We start from the raw sequence: 16,888 nt of genomic DNA on the forward strand, positions 1-16,888 counted from the left end.
CCGCTTCCTTTTGCTTTCATTTTCCAAGCCGTTGTCCCTAAAATAATGCCACAGGGAAGAGCACGCGTGCGTGCCAGCCTGGTCCGGCTCATGGGGATGCCAACAAGACTGCTCAAGACACTTGCAAATGAGGAGAAAAAAGGATTTTACCAAAATTTTTCCCTATGCCAAAGCTTTAGCACCAATTTTGCATCACTGACGCTAAAAATGGGGGTGGAGGAAGCCCCAGGGCGAGCGTTGGGGACGGAGAGGAGAAGACGGGCTGCTGGGGGACCTCGCTGCGGGCAGGGAGGTGATGGGACGGTCCCGCTCCTCCGGCATCCCGGCAAAGAGCCGCTGGCCGGGCTCACCGAAGGGAGAGGAAGAGAAGTTTCCCATTTCCAAGCACCAGACTTGTCAGCCGGGCTGGCTTAACGACCGAATCCAGCAGCGACGGGAATCCTGGTGGCACTTTCATCTTCCGTGGCAGTGTCTCTCCAGCCCCGTCCTTTAATTATGAGAAGCTGATGGGAGGCTGGCGTGGAGACAAGGTGGCAACGTGATTTGTAATTCAGAGAACTGGGTGATTTGTGTGGGGTTTTTTTTTTATTTTTCCAAGGCTAAACTGTCATCCTAAGAGGAGTTCACTGATACGTTCCCCCCTCTCCCCCCGCAGCCACAGGGTGACAGTAATTTGTATTTTCTTTTCGTTATCCCTGCGTATCTCCCCTCACCTGCTCCTCTTAAGCCGCCTGTGCTGTAATCCCCTCTCAGCAGCCTTCCCTAAAAAGTGACAGGGAACAACGGCGGCTTATTCCGCAAGCCGCTTTCGTGGCGGGGGCTCTAATGCCCTGTGCTGCTGTTTTACCTCCTGCTCTGCGCTTTTAGCGCCATGCCCGCCAGATTTTCTTTTCTCCGCTTCGATTTTCTGTGCTTTTGCGTGAAAAAAAAATTAAACATCGAGTCAGAGAGGGGCGGTGCTGGGGGTTTGGGAGTGGGTTATGGCTGTCGGACCCTCTCATCCCCTGCTAAAGCAGGGTCGGGGCAGAGCGTACGGAGGAGGATGGTGCCACATCTGCTTCTGGGAGCGCGTCACAGCAGGAGGAATATTGCCCTTGTGTCGGGGGGGTGGATGGGTGAACCGACCAGGATTTGCTCCTGAGGCTTCCCTGGTCCCGCTAAAATTCTGGGTTTCCTTGTTCAGGCTCAGTTTGCAGGGCGTTTGGATGTTGCTCAGCGTCCGTGGCACTAACGAGGGTCCTCATCCCTCGTCTGCTGCTGGGAGGGTCCACGGTGCTGAGCCGAGGGCTTCAGAAAAGAGCAGAGACCCTCGCGGGCTCGTGGGACGTGTGTGTGGACGGCAGGAGCTTTCGGAGGGTTTGTAGCCGGCCTTTCTGCCAGCCTTTCCCCGCAGAGCGTTTGTAAATAACATGCATGAGATATTTGTGAAGACGCTGGGGTGATGTGAAATGCAGCCATTTATTAAGTCATCGGAATAACTTGGCAGCGGAGGGAGCCCGTATCTCCATCACCCTTCGTGCGTGTTTACCAGCCCTGGCGCTTGGCTGGAGATCGTATTTCTGTACACACGGGGAGAAAAACCCGGGCAGGGCTTCAGCGTGGGCAAAGGAACCCGCTTCTCCCTGAACTCTGGGGGAATTTCAGAGGGAATTCAGACGGAGTCATTCCTTCAGGAGCCGCAGGTGGCTTTGCCCCAAGCCAGATCGGTCCAAGGAAGGAGCATCCTGCTCGAGCTGAGCTAATCCTGTGTGGAAATTAAACCAGGCAGAGCTCGGCCGGCGTGCTGGTGATGTCTGGAGGAGCCATGTGGTCCTTCCAGCCGGTGCTGGCGGTGAGGGACCACCTCACCCAGACAACCCCAACACCACGTAGGCTTCACAAGCCACTCAAATCCCCACGCCCCTTTGCTGCTGGGCTGCGGCTGCTCAGGAAAAACTCGAGTGGGTTTCAACTTTGCCGCTCACGGCCCTTAAAAGCCCTGGAGCATCCTCTGGGGGGCTGATTTGAGCCCCCCGCGCGCATCCCTCACCAACCCATTGCTCAACACTGATGTTTCCAGCACCCAGGCTGGAGCTCAGGATGCTCGGAGCTGGGCGGCTGGCACGGTGCGTTGTGTTCGTGGCAGCTTGTGGAGCTGAGCTCTCGGAAATGCAGCGTATAATCTATGCATTAAAAAGTCCTTGTGAGGCAGTAGTTGCTGTGCCTACACGCTAACAGCCTCTTCAGATCCAGCGCCGTAGCTGGTTTTTTTTTTTTTAAAGTGCAGTGTCCTTCCATTACGGGCTGCAAAATTGCACCGCGTTGATACCAGGAACAAAAAAAGGGAAGAAAAAAAAAAACACCACCCATAAATCAAGCCTTTTTTATTTTTAAAACCAGATTTAAACTTCAAAGTGAATGGAAACTGTGTCGCTGCTCATCCTCGGCGTTCTCGCTCTCTGCGTTCCTGAGCTAAAGGGTTCTCTCTTCGCCTGCGGTAGCGAGTTTGTTGGATGTAAGTGGCCGCGTGCTGATTCTCCGGTGTCTCGCGGCTCTTTTGGTGTGCGAGCACCGAGCAAGGGACAGCGTGCGGGAGCAAGGGCTCAAAAGCCAGGAAAAAAAAAAAACAACCAAAAAAGCTGGTGTAGGGTATGGACACAAGGCTTAGCGGTTTCGGGCGTCTTCTTCCAAGAGCTGATGGATGCGCGGGGAAATTTCCGCCGAAACCGCGACGTTACGCACACGCCGTTGGTGGAGAACGCCCCCCTCAATGGGGGTTCCCCTTCCCGTCCTCCCCGCGGTCCTCGCTGCCCGTCCCTATTTCCCCCGGCATATTTTTGGATGTTATGTGGAAGCAGCAGCCCGGGAGATGGCGAATCCAGCCCTCGGAGCGCGCCACAGCCGGCACCCGTAAGCCGCCGCGACATTTAAATATAATAGGGGAGCGTTACCGTAAAAAGCGATGTCAGGGCAGCGGCATCTGACCGGCGCGGGCGGGCGGCCGGGTGACGCCGGGCGAAGCTCCCTGATGACTTTGGCAGGTTGCTCCTCGTGCTCCGGCTGCGATGACCTCGGCGGCAAGGAAAATATCGCGGGGCGAAGGCGCGGAAAGCCCGCACGGCCCAGCCCCGGTGATCCTCGCCCAGCGGGGTGGCGAGAACGCGTCCCTCGTTCCTGAGGGATGCTGGAACACAAAAGTTTGAACGCAAATATTCTCCCGTCGGGGATGGAGCGGGGGTGCAGGGCTGCGAGGGCCCCTGGTTTGGTTTGAACCCCGCATCTGATCGCGTCTAAAGCAAATTACGGTCATAAAGTGGGATTTGTGTTTTTATTTTTTGCTGAAGTGCCCCCCAGCCTGAATTATAGGGGTTTTTTGGTTGGTTTTGTTTTTTGTTTTTGTTTTTTTTCTTTTTAAAGATATCAGCAACCTGTTTGCTTGCCTCTCAGAAGTGAAAAATCATCCCCAGGATGCTTAGACATATTTTTCACCACCAATTCCTGGCTTTGACACCCCCTACCCCCCCTAGGAGGACCCTATAATTTGTGGAGATTAATTTAATATAATACTGTGGAGAATAAATGAATAGTATGACCCATAGCCCGGCACCGACGTGCTCCCCACTGAAATCCAGGAGACAAGAGCAGTGCTCCACTTTCTGCCTTCGCCCTCTCCTGCCGCGTTCAAAAACTACGATTCTCTCTTGCCGTCGCCGTCAGATGTTCCCTCAATTCGTAACACATTTTAATAATATGAATCTCCCCGCAGCCTGGCGAATTGTTGGCTGCCGGTGCTCCTTCTGCGTGGGGCACAGAGCTCCTTGCTGTACGGCGGGCTGGGCTTTGCCGCCCCAGAAATTGCCTGAAAAAGCAAAAGTTAATTTTTATTGATTATTTTTCCCAGGCTTTTGATTCAACTCCTTCCCTTTCCAAGCACGCTATGGGGGAAATACCACATTTGCTAACTATATATGGGGGGAAAAGTTGTTTATTTTTTTAATTGTTTTTTTTTTTAACAGCTTTGTTTTCTGCAGCGGCTTCTGTGCCTCGTCCCGGATAAGGCAGCTCTCCATGTTCTCCAACACGGCAGCTGGAAGAGAGGGGGGAAAAAAAACCCATTTAAAATAAGGAATTAATTATAAAAGCATAAGGGCTGGCAGGAGAAGGCAGAAGCAGGTTGGGACCTTCAAAGCACTTTAAGCAGGCTTTGCAAAATTGGCTCAGTTTTTATTATTTTTATTGTTATTATTATTTAAAAACACATCCTTCGGCACATGGGTTGACCTTTGCAAAAAAAATTGAGCGTGCGCTTTTTCTCTCTCCTCGCTTTGCCTTTGTAAATCTTTACGTAGAGGTTTCCTGGAACACAGAACACCCCGGGGTGTTTTTGGTCTGCATCCCAAATTATCTGGGGAATTTCAGCTGGGAGATCGCTGTGGATGCTGCATCCGCCCGTCACGCAAAAAAACCCTTTCCCATCCTTTTTCCCCCCCCAGGTTCAGCAGCGTCTTCCCCAGCCTGAACGTGGCGGTGAAGAGACGGGAGCAGACGCTGCAGGACTACAAGCGCCTCCAGTCCAAGGTGGAGAAATACGAGGAGAAGGAGAGGACCGGCCCCGTCCTCGCCAAGCTGCACCAGGTACCTCGCGCACCCGAATCCCGAGTGAGGGCGGTGGGAAAACCCCAGGGATGTGTCCCACGGGCTTGGGAAGAGCTTATCCCTTAGTGTTGGACCTCCATGCCAAGTCCCCATGGAATAATAAAATTTTGGAAGGGTTTTATCGATGTAAAATTGCCACGCAGGGCTCTTGGTAAGAGAAATGTGAATGAGAGCGCTCAGCGAAGGGAAAGAGCCAGTTTTCCAGGGTTTTTCCAAAATAAAACGGAATCGAAGCGATGCTCAGAGGAGCGGCCAGCGCCAAAGTCGACGCATGAGGGGTTTTCCCCCCCACCCTGACCTCCGCGTCTGAGGAAGCAGCTGGATGGGAGAAGGGGAAGATCAGAGCGGTTTGAGGCTTTGTGTTTGCCACCTGTTCCAAAAAAAATTCGTCTTGGAAAATTGCAGTAATTGGTTAACAGGAAGCTTCGCCAGATTCTTTTCTTTCTCCCAATTTTTTTGCAAAATCGTGATTTTTTTAAAGAAAAATTAAATCAACACCAGCATTTCCCCCCAGATCTGTCGCTTCGGCAGAACGTTGCTTGATCCTCGAAGGAACCATCAAAGGACGTGGATTTTCTGATGACTTTCCCCGGAAAAATTAAGTTTTGTGTTAAAGAACAGCCCCATCAGCCTTAACAAAAGAAACCTGCGGTTTAATAGTAAGCCGCTTACTTCGCTCAGCCTCGCCGACTAAAGCTGTTGCTGGAAAAATGGGAATGCTTTTGTCCTGGTGATTAAGCAGGTTTTAGTTATTTAATATTTTTTTTCCCCTTAATGAACTTCTGGGTGATCTAATTCCCCTCGTCCCGCCCAAGATCTTAACTAACGCCTCCGTGAGCCCTGAGCGATCCTGAACCCACAGATTTGGTGGGAAATAGCGTAATTTCATCCAAATATTTTTATCGAGCTGCGAATTCACATCTTCCCCTCAGAGCTCTTTGCTCAAAGTCTGCCGCTGTTTCGTGCCCCACGTCACCTCCACCCCAGGAGTTTGAACGCCCCTTGTTTCGTGGCAGGCGATTGATTTGCTCCTTTGCCTCTCAGTCCTACTTAAGCCCGGTTTAAGGCTTTGTCCGTGCCGTCCCAGGGAGCGGGACCAGCGCTGTGGCTAGGCTCGGCTCGCCGGCTTTCTCCCATGTCCCCCCTCCCGTTGGAATGGCACCGGGATTAAGTGGCAGACTTGAACCGGTCTAATATTTCACAGCCCACCCCCTCCTGCCCTTTTCCACACCATCTCAGAGACATTTCCCTTTCTCCCCACGCTTCTGTTTAAAGAAGCCAGTTGGACGCGCCGAGCTGAAGGTCACGGGCGAAAATGACGGTGGGGGCAGGATCCTCTGGCGATGCTCTTGGGAATCGCAGGACAAGGGGACACGGACATGGATGGAGATGTTCTCCAGCCTGGCTGAGCTCTGGGGCTGGTTTTTGTCCCTGTTCCTCTGAAGAGGAGAAGACCGGCTGGCTTGTGATCTCTGCAGCAGCCTCTCTAGGTGCCCCATGGCTTTCCAGGGTCAGAGCTTGGGTCCCACCAGGCTCTGTTAATTGGTCGCATGGGTCCCAGAAGGCTCCATTGGATGGTCATTTGGGTCCCACCAGGCTACGTTGGATGGTCAGTTGGGTCCCACCAGGCTCTGTTGGATGGTTGTATGGATCCTACCAGTCTCCGTTAGCTGGTCAGTTAGATCCCAGCAGGCTCCATTGGATGGTCAGTTGGGTCCCACCAGGCTCCGTTAGATGGTAGCATGGGTCCCACCAGGCTCCGTTAACTGGTCACTTAGATCCCACCAGGCTCTGTTAGATGATCACTTGGATCCTGCCAGGCTCCATTAGCTGGTGGCATGGGTCCCACCAGGCTCTGTTGGATGGTTGCATGGGTCCCACCAGGCTCTGTTAGCTGGTCACTGATTGTCCTCAGAGCAGTCTGCTGGTCTGGAGTGGCCTTTGTGCAGGTCTGCCCAAGGGAAGGGCGTTTTCCTAGATGTGTGACTCCCCATCCTCTCCTTTCCACAGGCCCGTGAAGAGCTGAGGCCGGTGAAGGAGGACTTTGAAGCCAAAAACAAGCAGCTCCTGGAGGAAATGCCCAAGTTTTACAGCAGCCGCATCGATTACTTCAAACCCAGCTTTGAGTCGCTGGTCCGGGCACAGGTAAGATGCCGTCCCCTGCCTGCCAGGCATCCCTTTGGTGGGGTGGTGGTCCTCACTGGGGTCCCACCTGGGTGCAAATGGCTCTTCGAGCTGAGTGAGACCTCTGCCAAAATGCTGGACCTTTGGCAATTTAATTGCCAGTTGGTGATGGGGCATGGGGAGTGGTGGTGGGACACTGGGCAGGTCACCCTTGGACCTTCTCAAGGCAGAGGAGCAGGTCAGCATCTGCTGGTCCGCGCGGCGATGCGGCGCTGGCTGTTGGATGGAAGGGCGAACTGGAGGTGAGTTTTGTAGTCCTCAGCTCAGGGCTGGGTCCTGTTGGAGGTCATGAGATGCTCAGGGCTCATCGTGTGCTGGCAGGGATGGAGGCGGCTGCTCCGAAATCTCCACGCCAAGGCGTTGCAGGAAGGGGTGGCCTAAATAAACCACAGCCTGCTTTAATTCCCATCCTCCAGCTTCCTCCTGGGGCGTGCTGCCGCTCCTCCTCCATCTTCCTTCTCCTCTCTCGCCTCTTTTATTTTTTTTCTTTTAAACACGACCGGGATCTAATCTAGCTTTGAACTCCTGGCACTGGGGCCGTACGCCGTGCCCTGGATCACGGGGTGGTCCAGCACCAGGAGGTGGGCGAAACCCCCCACTGCTCCTTGGCGTGGGCGTTTTCCTACGGTTTATTTAATTTTTTTTTGAATTTTTTTTTTTTTTAAATTTTGGAAGGGAGCTGCCGCAGCGAGGTGCAAAGGGCAAGGGGTTTCATGTCACCTCCGACTTGGGGAGGGTTTTTTTGGGGAGGGGGCCTCTCCGCAGAGCTGCCAGCGAGTTGTCTGCAGGCTGATTCACCTACCAGATGGCTGCCGATGCACCCGCCGTCGCCTGGGTGGGTGCTGGGGATGCTGTTCGCGCTGTTCCCTTAGCAATCGGGCACACGCGCGCGCGGGGCTCCCTGTTCCAGCCGGCGCAGCCGAAATAACCCGACTCCCTGGAGCCAGCGCAAAAAAAAAAAAAAAAAAAAAAAAAAAATCTCCGCAAACCCTCTCCGGCCGCTCGCCGTGGGTGGGTGGTTTGGACGAGAGACCTTGGAACACGAATGCTGCCCGGCCGCGTCGGGGCGGTTTGCGAGCCGCTGAGCGGCAGGGCGATGTTGTGAGCCTCTCCGTTTGGACCCTCTTTTTCCTCAGGCATCCTCTATTTTGTTTCTTGGCCTGCCTCTCTCCGGGCGAGGATTTTTGTCAGGAGAGGCGAGTGAAATCTCGTTTTTTCAGACCCAAAAGGCGGCGGTGTGACAGAGCCCGTGCGTCTCCCGCAGGCTGGACTGACGCTGGTCCAGCTGCGCAGCGTTTCCCCCGTCGCAGGTGGCTGAAATAACGGAGAAAAGGGAAGTGACTTGCCCAAGGGCACTTTGAAGAGTCGGTGGCGAGGCAGGAATTGCAGCCGGGACTCACCGCGGCGGCTGCTCACCCACAGGGAGGTCCCCAGGCAGGAGAGAGCGGTTGGGATGCTGGGAGCATCCCCATCCCAGCATCCCCGCTGCACGCCGGTGATGGGAAGCGTTCACACTGTTCAGCCCGGGTTACCTCTCCCTCCCTGCCTCATTTGGCTTATTTAGCATCTCAGGGGGTTCACGTTACTCGGTGGAATTTCTATTTTCAGCCTCTTCTGCTGGTACCTTCAGGAGCGATGCTCGGTTGATGGGCTCCAGCGCGCATCCCTCAAGGAAAGAGGGGGGGGACGTGGAGGCTGGGACCACACCGGGGTTGCTTGTCCCCGGGTCAAACCTGCCGTTCGAAGGCAGCCCCAGGTGCAAAACCATTAGGTTTCTTTTTTTCCCTCTCTTATTTTTTTTTTTTTTTTGACCCTGGAGAAAACGGAGGCTTGAAGTGAGACAAGTGTGTGACAAGTGGCACTGGCCAGCGCAAGGATGCGCTGGGAACAAGCCGTGCCACGGCGAAGGGAAGGACCCCACATCAAACCAGCTCCGGAGCAGCACTTTTGCGGCTCTGACCCCACGAGCCCCCCACTCCGCCCCCCGCCTCGCCGGGCGGCTGGGTTCTCATGGCACAGCTTGGCCGCGGGCCCCGCTGCCGGGTGTCTCCTGACGGCGTGACATGCCCTGAGCTCGCAGCAGGAGGGGGGGGCTGTAACATTCAACACCGAATATTTCTGTCCACCCACATGGCCGGGGCCAAGCCAACCGAGGCAAAATATTTCCCTGCCTTGGGGGACTTTGAAGTGGCCACATGGAGATGAAAGGAGGGGAGATTTGGAGCCCCCGTCACTGGTGCGAGCGCGTGAACGACGCTTCCTTCCCGCCTTGCGCTTTATTTTCCAGCTAGAAAACATGATAATCCCCTGGTTTTTAATGAAATGGGGGGGAAAAAAATTAAAAAAAAAATGAGGCTTGCGCAGCAGGACCGTCCCGCAGGCTCGGGCGCGGTGCTGCCGTCCTGCCCTGGCAGCGACCCCGGGCTTTTGTTTTGTGTAGGGTTGACATAAACACCAAGCGCTGCTGGCCGGCGCGAAGGCGATCTTATAGAAAAATCCGGGGAACAGGGTGTCCCGAAACAGAATTAGTTCGAGACAGGTGGACGCGGGGCCGTTGGCTGGGGCTCAAAGGCGAGCTGGAGATAGGATTTGATGGGATGGAGGGGGGGATGGAGCATATGGCATCCATAGCTGGAAAAGTACTGAGCCGCGGGTGGGCGCGGGGCGGCAGGTACGGGCAGCGCAGGGGTGTGGGGTGCAGCCCCCCCGCCCCGCTGCAGGGACCCCCGCCGCCGTGGAGGCAGCGATGATTTTATCCCGTATTTCAACGGGAGAAAAGCATCCGGGGGGGGGATGGATGCCTGTGGGATCTCATTGATAAAGCACAGGAGACGGCTGGCGATGCGCGCGAACGTCCCGGATGGCTGCCTGCTGGTTAGGCACTGGGGCCTACTGGGAGAGAGGAGATCCCACTGGGATCCAGCATCTCCCTTGGGAAGGGCTCAATGGCTGTGGCACGTGGGCGGTGGCGGCGGGGGGACAGCAGCCGCTCAAATATTTGCTCTGCCTTGCCCGTTGCGTACGGAGGAGATGCTGCGGCGGATGCTGGCATGGCTGGAGCTTGTGGGGGGGTACAGCGTGTCCGTCCCCCCCCCAGCCCCGGCTGCACGCAGCTGCCTGCGGCCCTGCCATCCCGGGGAGATTGGTTTCGCTGCGCCGGTGCCTTTTTCTGTGCCGGAATTGGCAGCGCCGCTCGGCCATATGTGGCTGAACCGAGCCCATCTGACGCCGGGATGGGGACGAGGGACATGGCGGGCTGCTCCAGACCTCCGACGCCCGGCTTCCCAGCCCACCGGGCGGGCTCCGTGCTCAACCACGGCATCGCCAAGGGGTTACGGTGCTGGCGGGGCGTTTTGGGCAACGCTCAGCCTGGGGCAGCATCTCTGGCTTGCGTGGGAGTGGGGGCGAGGAGGATGCATTGGGGTGACCCGGCTGCGGGACCGTGGTTGGGTGGAGGGGGCTGCAAGTGGGGTGCGGGGGCAGAGGCGGGGGGGTCCCTTGCCCGCACGCCTGCTCACTTGGCCCTGCTGCCGCGGCGCGGGGTTCGTTAGTCACTGTGCAAATGAGCATTGATGCTGAATCACCCAAGGCCTGCTGCGTGGGGAGACCTGGAGCAGCCCCCCCCCCACATCGCACCCCAGTACGGACAGACCCGGGGGGGGGGGGGGGGGGAATGCAGGTAGCTGGCAAAGGCAGTCAGGTCCCCAGCATCTCCCCTCGGCCCTGCCCAAAATAAACATCGTTTTGAGCAAGATTAGGGGAGCCGGTCTCCATGGAGACTGTGCGTGTCTTCGTACCGGCGCTGCTGGGGACGCTGGGGTGGGTCCTGGGTGCCCACCGAGCCTCTCCTGTGCCCCTCTGCAAAACGGGCACAGTGCTTTCCCGTCCCTCCCTGCCAAAACTGGGGTGGGACGCCCAGACCAGCCGTCCCGAGCCGGAGGGGCCTGACTCTGCCACCTTGCCCGCAAGCACCGGGTGCTCTCGAAGGGAGGGTTCGCTCTCCTTCGGCGAGGGCCCCGCGCCCGAGCAGGCATCCCGGTGCCATCTGCCTGCGCTGACCCACTGGCTCCCGCTCCGGGAAGCGCTGCTCGCTGCCGGAGTTAATTGGCGGTGCTAATTAGCACGTTATTAAAACACCCTTCCCCCTGCTTCGCGCTGGGTACAGCGCTGCCAAGCGCAATGCCTCGCCGCGTTCGCCGTGCCCCCCCCCCCGCCCGGGGTGCCGAGACCCCGTTGCGGTGCACGGCGGCACGTGGCAGGCGACTCGTCCCCGTGCCCGGTGACACCGGCGACAAGGCGAGGGCCAGCCCGGTTGCGGCACGGTGGCCACCGTGCCGGCGGCAGCCCCGCGTGCGCAGCTCCCCAGATGGGAAGCGAGCGGAGAAGGGCAGCGCGTTATTAAAATGTGTTGAGTTGTAATAATCTAAGGGGGTGGTATCAACACATGGGAGGAAGCTATTTTAGAAACAAACGCTAAGGCTGGCTCAGGCAACGCCGCACCTCATGGAGACCCCCCACCCCCCCTTCCCCACCAGCCCCACTCGCCCCCATCTTTCTCCCACCCCCCCCCCCCCAGGTCATCTACTACACGGAGATGCACAAAATTTTTGGGGACCTGACAGCGCAGATCGACCGGCCCGGCTTGAGCGATGAGCAACGGGAGCGGGAGAACGACGCCAAGCTGAGCGAGCTGCGGGCTTTGTCCATCGTGGCCGACGACTGAGCTCCGTGGCAGGATGCCGGTGATGCGGAAGGGGCTGGGGATCACCCCCCCACCCCCCCCCCCCCAACTCCCACAGGCGAGCTGCTCCCCATCTCCTCTATCCCGGGGATGGACTCTGGGGGCTTTAGCCCTTGGCCCCCATGGCTCTGCACTCCTGCCAGGACAAGGTAGTGCCTGGGGGGGGGCACAGCAGGGCTCACCCCACCCCAGCCAGCCATTTTCTGGATTGTCTGCCCCCCTACACCATCAGCCAGGCGTTTGCAGCAGGGCAGGGAAGCAAATCACCCAACTGGGCTGAAAACGGGGAGGGGGCTGGGTGCTGGCGACCGTCCCAAGGCCTCAGGCTCACTGCTGCACCGTCACACAGCTGCCCCCCCCGCCCCGAGCACCCACCCCAGCTCTGGATCGGGCTCCTTTCTAGCAGGAGGATGGGGTCACTCCTGCAGCTGCTGCTGGGCCATTCATTTTGTGCCTTAGTAGCCCAGTAGACCCCCGGGGGATGGTAAAAAGCATCTAAATTCCATTTTTTGAGGTATGGGGAGAGGGTGCTGGAAGGGCTGTGCTCCCCCCACCGAGCATCAAGTGATGCTGTGCTGGGAATCGGCCCTATTTGAGGTGGGGACGGGGCAAAACGCCTCTGCCCCACAGCTGGGGGGGGCGCAGGGGGGTGCATAGGTGCCCACTGAGGGGTGACTCGAGGGGAGAGGAGCAGAGGAAGGCAGGCGGGGTGCAAAAAGGGAAATGCAGCCCAGCTGGGAGCAAGCCCAGGGAAAATTTGGGGAAGGGGGAGCCCCACAGGCGGAGTGGACCCTTGAGTGGGGAGTTCGGCTGCTTTTCTCCAATAAAGTTTTTGGCAACAGGGGTCTGTGTCCGGGGAGGGGGGGGGGCGGGGGGGGGGGGCGGTGCGCGGTGCCCACGCCGCGCTGCTGCCGCCCTCTGCCGCCGCTTGCCAGCCACTGCCGGCCCTGGGGTGGGGGGGGTCCCCACGCAGGAACGTGTCTCCCGTAGGCTGGCAGGGCCCCCAGCCCGCCGCCTGCAGCGGGACACTGTTGGGTTGGAGATGTGATTTGGGGAAAGGTGGTACGGGGCTGGAAGGGGTGGGAAAGACAAAAGCGGGATGGACCAGCCCCTGAGGAGACGCGGGAAGGAAAGAGCTTCAGCCGAGCACAAGAAATGCGGTTTTACAGTCACATTAAGGGAATTTGAACACATATGAGAGGCTGCAGGAGCCCCCACGTCCCGGGACACGGGGTGGGAAGGCCGTGACGGGGCTGGCACGGCGTGGAGCAGCGAAGAAACGCGGGACAGGCACAGCAGCGTCGGAGACTGTGCCGGGCAGCGCAGCGAGCAGCAGCCCCCGTGTCTGGGTCCCTGCACAAACCAGATCCACACACGCGCAAGATTTCCTACCTCGGAGGTTTCCATTAAACCCAAAGAACCGCAACCCCCACACCGTCCCTACGGCTGCCCCGGCTCCGCACGCCCCAGGTGGGAGGCAGCTCCAGCCCTCTCTCCACAGGGACTGGGATGGAAAAGGCTCGTGGGGACCCCGCCACCATCCACCCCCCCCACCGTGCGATGTCCAGACAGGCAGGGACTTTTTTCTCTCTATCAGCTGGATGCCAGATCCTTGTCTGAGCAGTAGAGGCTGAAGAGGGGGTGACCCCACATCCCCGCGCATCTCATCCTCGCGTACCCAGCTTGAGTCATTCTCCAGGTAGAGCCAGCTCCTCTGCTTTCCAGACCGGCTTCCCCAGGTTGAACACCATGATGCCGTAGGACCCCGAGGCCGCAGGCAGCAGAGGGAGGTTTCCTGGAAGAAGAACGACTGGTCACCCACTGCACGATCTCCTCCGTACCCCCCCCCAGCATCCCTACGCCTACCACCGAGCTCCAGAGCCACAAGAATTCAAAAGGGAGCACACAAAGGCCAGGAGAGCATCCAGGGCCAAGTCAGCACTCGGGTCCAAAGCCTTGGGCTGCCGAAACCCAACGTGCATTAGGGATAGGAGCAGCCAAGCTCCCCCAAAACACGGAGCGGGGCGCAGGGTGTGATCGCACCAGGGACACCGGGCTCCCCGCCCCAGCTACGTATCAGCCTCCTCTTCCGCTTCAGTGGCCCCTTTCTGGCTCCAGGTTCCCAGTCTTCGATGGCTCTGCTTTCTCCAGCAAGGCTGGCAACGCCTCGTGGTGCTTGTAACCCCCGAGATGCTGCAGCAGCTCCTGGAAAAGCTCAGCCACCATCACGGCCGCTTTGGGCAGCAAGGGGGGTACGGGGGACCTGCACACCCCTGTGCCGTGCCGAACCTGCGTCGGGTTTCTCCAGCAATGGAGGCGGCGAGGGTCCCTTCACCTTGGGCTGGCACGAGGCTCCCCACTCCTCCACAGCCTCCTGCTTAAACATCCAGCAGGAAAATCACCGATTTGGCAAACCAGATCCCACGGTGTGGCAGGGGATGGGGTGCGCCCTGGAAACCCCAGAAAACAGGGAGCTGGCCCCCCCACGAAACCTTCCCGCTGCTGGCAGGGAGGCAGCAAAGATGGGAGCGAAGGGGACAGGACCTGAGCCCTGACAGGACACGGCGACGCTGGTGACTGTCCCCAGCGAGGGACACGGAGCCAGGCCCCCAGCCCAAGAGCATCCCCTGCCCAGCCCGCACCCGGACCCCCGTACGGCCGCCGCTGGGACTGAGCCAAGCCCAGAGAACTTCATCTCCCCTCATCTCCCCTCCCCTCCTTCCCAACCGCGTCACGTGCCAGGGCCAGGTTTAAGCAAAATTAAACACTCAGTTACCACGGTTACGCGGAGCAGGGATGCTATATATAAAAACTGTCGTGCGAGGAGCTGAGCCCATACGCTGCCACGCTTTTTCCACGGGGAGCTGAGCCTTGGCAGACCCCACGCTGGCTCCCGAGTGGGCAAAGCCCCACAGGGGTGGTCTGCAGTGTCCTGGGTGGGCACTGGCCACGTGCTGCCTCTTAGCCAGCCGCTCCGCATCCCGGAGGTTCCGCTCTCCTGGCTGCCTGCTGCGGCTGGATTAAACCCCACCCGGGCTCTCCCAAATCCACCTTGCTTCCCTCGCATCGCTGTGTCACCCTGGGGTGCCGGCGCTCCCCTGCCACCCCGTCCCCAGCAACCCGCCTCTCCTCCATCCCGCGCTCCCGGAGCTGCTCGGCAAAGCCCAGCTCCTGCTCTGTGCCGTCAGCTCCTCCTGCTGTCCCCTGCGCTCCCCGAGAGAGGGAATTCGCCGACGGAAACTTTACCCGACCATTCCCAGCGGTGCAAAGTTCTGTTCTCGCCCGGAATTCTGCTCGGGAACAAGCAGCCCTTTGCCCGGGCTGGGTCTGCGCCCTGGCACCAGGCTGACTCTGTCTTATGTAGTAAAAGTGGATAATTACTGGTTTCTCGTGCCACCCGCAAGATCCCAGCGTTACAACGGGGAGAGCGTGCAGAAAGGGAAAGTGAACTCCACGATGCGATGTGCCTTGATTTCTGAAACACTGCTGAGTGAAGTACGTCAGTACTCAGACCTCCGCAAAGCCGAGGGACGGGATGCTGCAGGGATGACAAGACCAGGTTTCATAGATGCCATCCCACAACCAGTCCCGCAGTAAATTCAGATGACAGCATCCCACCAAACCTAAGTTTGGGCATTCCCCCAAAATGGGATGAATGAACCCTCACCGGGACCGCCGAGTCCAGCCCACGCCTGTGTCCACGCCTCGGTTTGCTTTATGGGGTGCTGGGGAGCCTCCCCTTGTTCCAGGTGATCTGGGGGCACCGGGGCCATCGCCTGGGTGAGTACCACAGGCCCCTGCACAGAGAGCAGACCTCCCTCATCCTCCTCACCTTGGCCCTCAAAGCAGAATCGGCATCATCCGGAGCGGCCTCAGCATCCTCCTCGGGGTCAGGCACCAGGATGCGGCTGGGGTGCCGCCGGCGAGGGGGAAGGCGTCCAGCCAGGCCAGGCGGAGGTGTGAAAAGCCGCAGGGGCAGCCGGATGCTGCCGTCGCATCTCCCCAGCGTCGCAAGAGGGGCTGGAGGCAGAGAACCACGCCGAGGGTGCTGGGGCTCGCTCCGAGGCGCTCACCCGAAAGTGGTGTGGGAGCACAGAGCCTGGCTGCCTGGAGACTTAGAGAAACCAGAGAGATCCTCTCTGACCACAAACATCCCCCCCAAAAATCACCGCGTGGCCAGAGCGCCCGGTAGGGAAGGGCTCCGCGTCGCCAGGTCTGGCCCAGGTGAGTGTGGAGTACTCCGAAAGGCAGAGGTGGTCCAGGGCAGCAGGGAGGGGGCTGCCCAAACGCCCACCCCGCAACCAGGACACACATCCCCATCCCGAGTCACTCCCGCTCCTGCCCTCACCCCGGGCACTTCCCCAGGTGGGTGGATGGGGTGGTGGGGAGAGGTTTGCTGCTGGGGACGGGACAGGGGGGGACAAGGTCACTGCCAGAGACCCCCCTGCCACCCCTCAGTGCCCAGATCTGTCCCGTGTGTTCAGGACAAGCGCTCACCTTTCCGGGATGCGGGATGCTGGGGCGGGCGCTGAGGATGCTCTGCTGCTGCCCAGGGAGGGCAGGGGCGGGAGCGGCGCCGGGGGGCTCGGGAGGGGCTGCAGGAAGGGAAAAATCCACGTCACGGTAGGAAATGGTCAGGGAAGGGGGGGCTGGAGGGGAGAAGCGGGGTACCTGGTGGGAGAGCGGCTGCAGGCAGCTTTCCCCAGCGTCTTCCCGGCCTGCGGTACCCGGCCCTTCGGCACGCAGACCCGACGGCACGACGAGGGGCTCCAGCAGCACCGAAACACCGCGCCGGAGCATCCCCGCGGCCCCCTCCTCACCTCAGCGGGAAGAAAAACCTCCTCGCCCACCACCCCAAGGGCTGGTGACCGCCCCGGGGCAGACCACCTTCTCCCCCCGCCTGCGATGCGGCCGGGAGCATCCTCCCTTCCCAAGTGCAGACCACCGCTCCCAGCGCCCGCTGCGCACCCGCCTGCGGCTCGGTGGGCTCAGCAGGGAGGTTTCTGGGGGGCAAGGAGAAGCTTTAGCGCCCCCCCACCCCGAGGCAGCGGGACCCCTCCGCCGGAGTTGGCCTGGGAGGGGGGCTCGGGGGAAGACCCCCCCCCCCCGGGGGTCGCGGGGGGAAGCAGCCGGTTCAGTTGGGCCGTGGGACCGGGGCCGGGCGGAAAAAAAGGGGCGGAAAAAGCGTCGGAAGTGATGCAGCCGTGACGCGCCCTCGCGTGACGTCACGGGGGTGGAGGAGAGTGACGTCACCGCGCCAGAGCACATCATCTCGCAAAGAGCCGCCTCTTTGGCAGTGAAAAGGCTTTATTGGGAGGGGGGAAGAAA

At 59.2% G+C, this 16,888-nt stretch overlaps 2 protein-coding genes and 1 long non-coding RNA gene across 4 annotated transcripts in view; 1 reads left to right on the forward strand and 2 right to left on the reverse strand.

Moving 5' to 3' along the window:
- BIN3 (bridging integrator 3) overlaps nt 1-12,403 on the forward strand; it is a 38,920-nt gene extending 26,517 nt beyond the window's left edge. For both annotated transcript variants that reach the window (XM_086767803.1, XM_086767804.1), the window contains exons 7-9: nt 4,473-4,614; nt 6,646-6,780; nt 11,396-12,403. In XM_086767803.1, coding sequence (XP_086623929.1) covers nt 4,473-4,614; nt 6,646-6,780; nt 11,396-11,542 — 424 coding nt within the window. In that variant the 3' untranslated portion in view covers nt 11,543-12,403. The remainder of the gene's footprint in view (nt 1-4,472; nt 4,615-6,645; nt 6,781-11,395) is intronic.
- A 304-nt stretch (nt 12,404-12,707) lies between these two features.
- Nucleotides 12,708-13,521, reverse strand: LOC147597386 (uncharacterized). The gene is made up of 2 exons (XR_015261205.1): nt 13,427-13,521; nt 12,708-13,355 (listed from the first exon to the last, which is right to left on the reverse strand). It is a non-coding gene; the product is annotated as an uncharacterized LOC147597386 (long non-coding RNA).
- Nucleotides 13,522-13,642: 121 nt separating this feature from the next.
- On the reverse strand, nt 13,643-16,831 carry LOC147597387 (uncharacterized). Its single transcript, XM_086767725.1, has 6 exons — nt 16,774-16,831; nt 16,232-16,547; nt 16,058-16,155; nt 15,393-15,580; nt 14,942-15,098; nt 13,643-13,937 (listed from the first exon to the last, which is right to left on the reverse strand). The coding sequence occupies exons 1-6, from the start codon at nt 16,829-16,831 to the stop codon at nt 13,786-13,788; spliced, it is 969 nt and encodes a 322-aa protein (XP_086623851.1). The 3' UTR covers nt 13,643-13,785.
- Nucleotides 16,832-16,888: the final 57 nt, after the last annotated feature.

This window comes from Chlamydotis macqueenii, chromosome 27 (genome assembly GCF_036417535.1).
Source record: "Chlamydotis macqueenii isolate bChlMac1 chromosome 27, bChlMac1.mat, whole genome shotgun sequence".
Classification (NCBI taxonomy): domain Eukaryota; kingdom Metazoa; phylum Chordata; class Aves; order Otidiformes; family Otididae; genus Chlamydotis; species Chlamydotis macqueenii.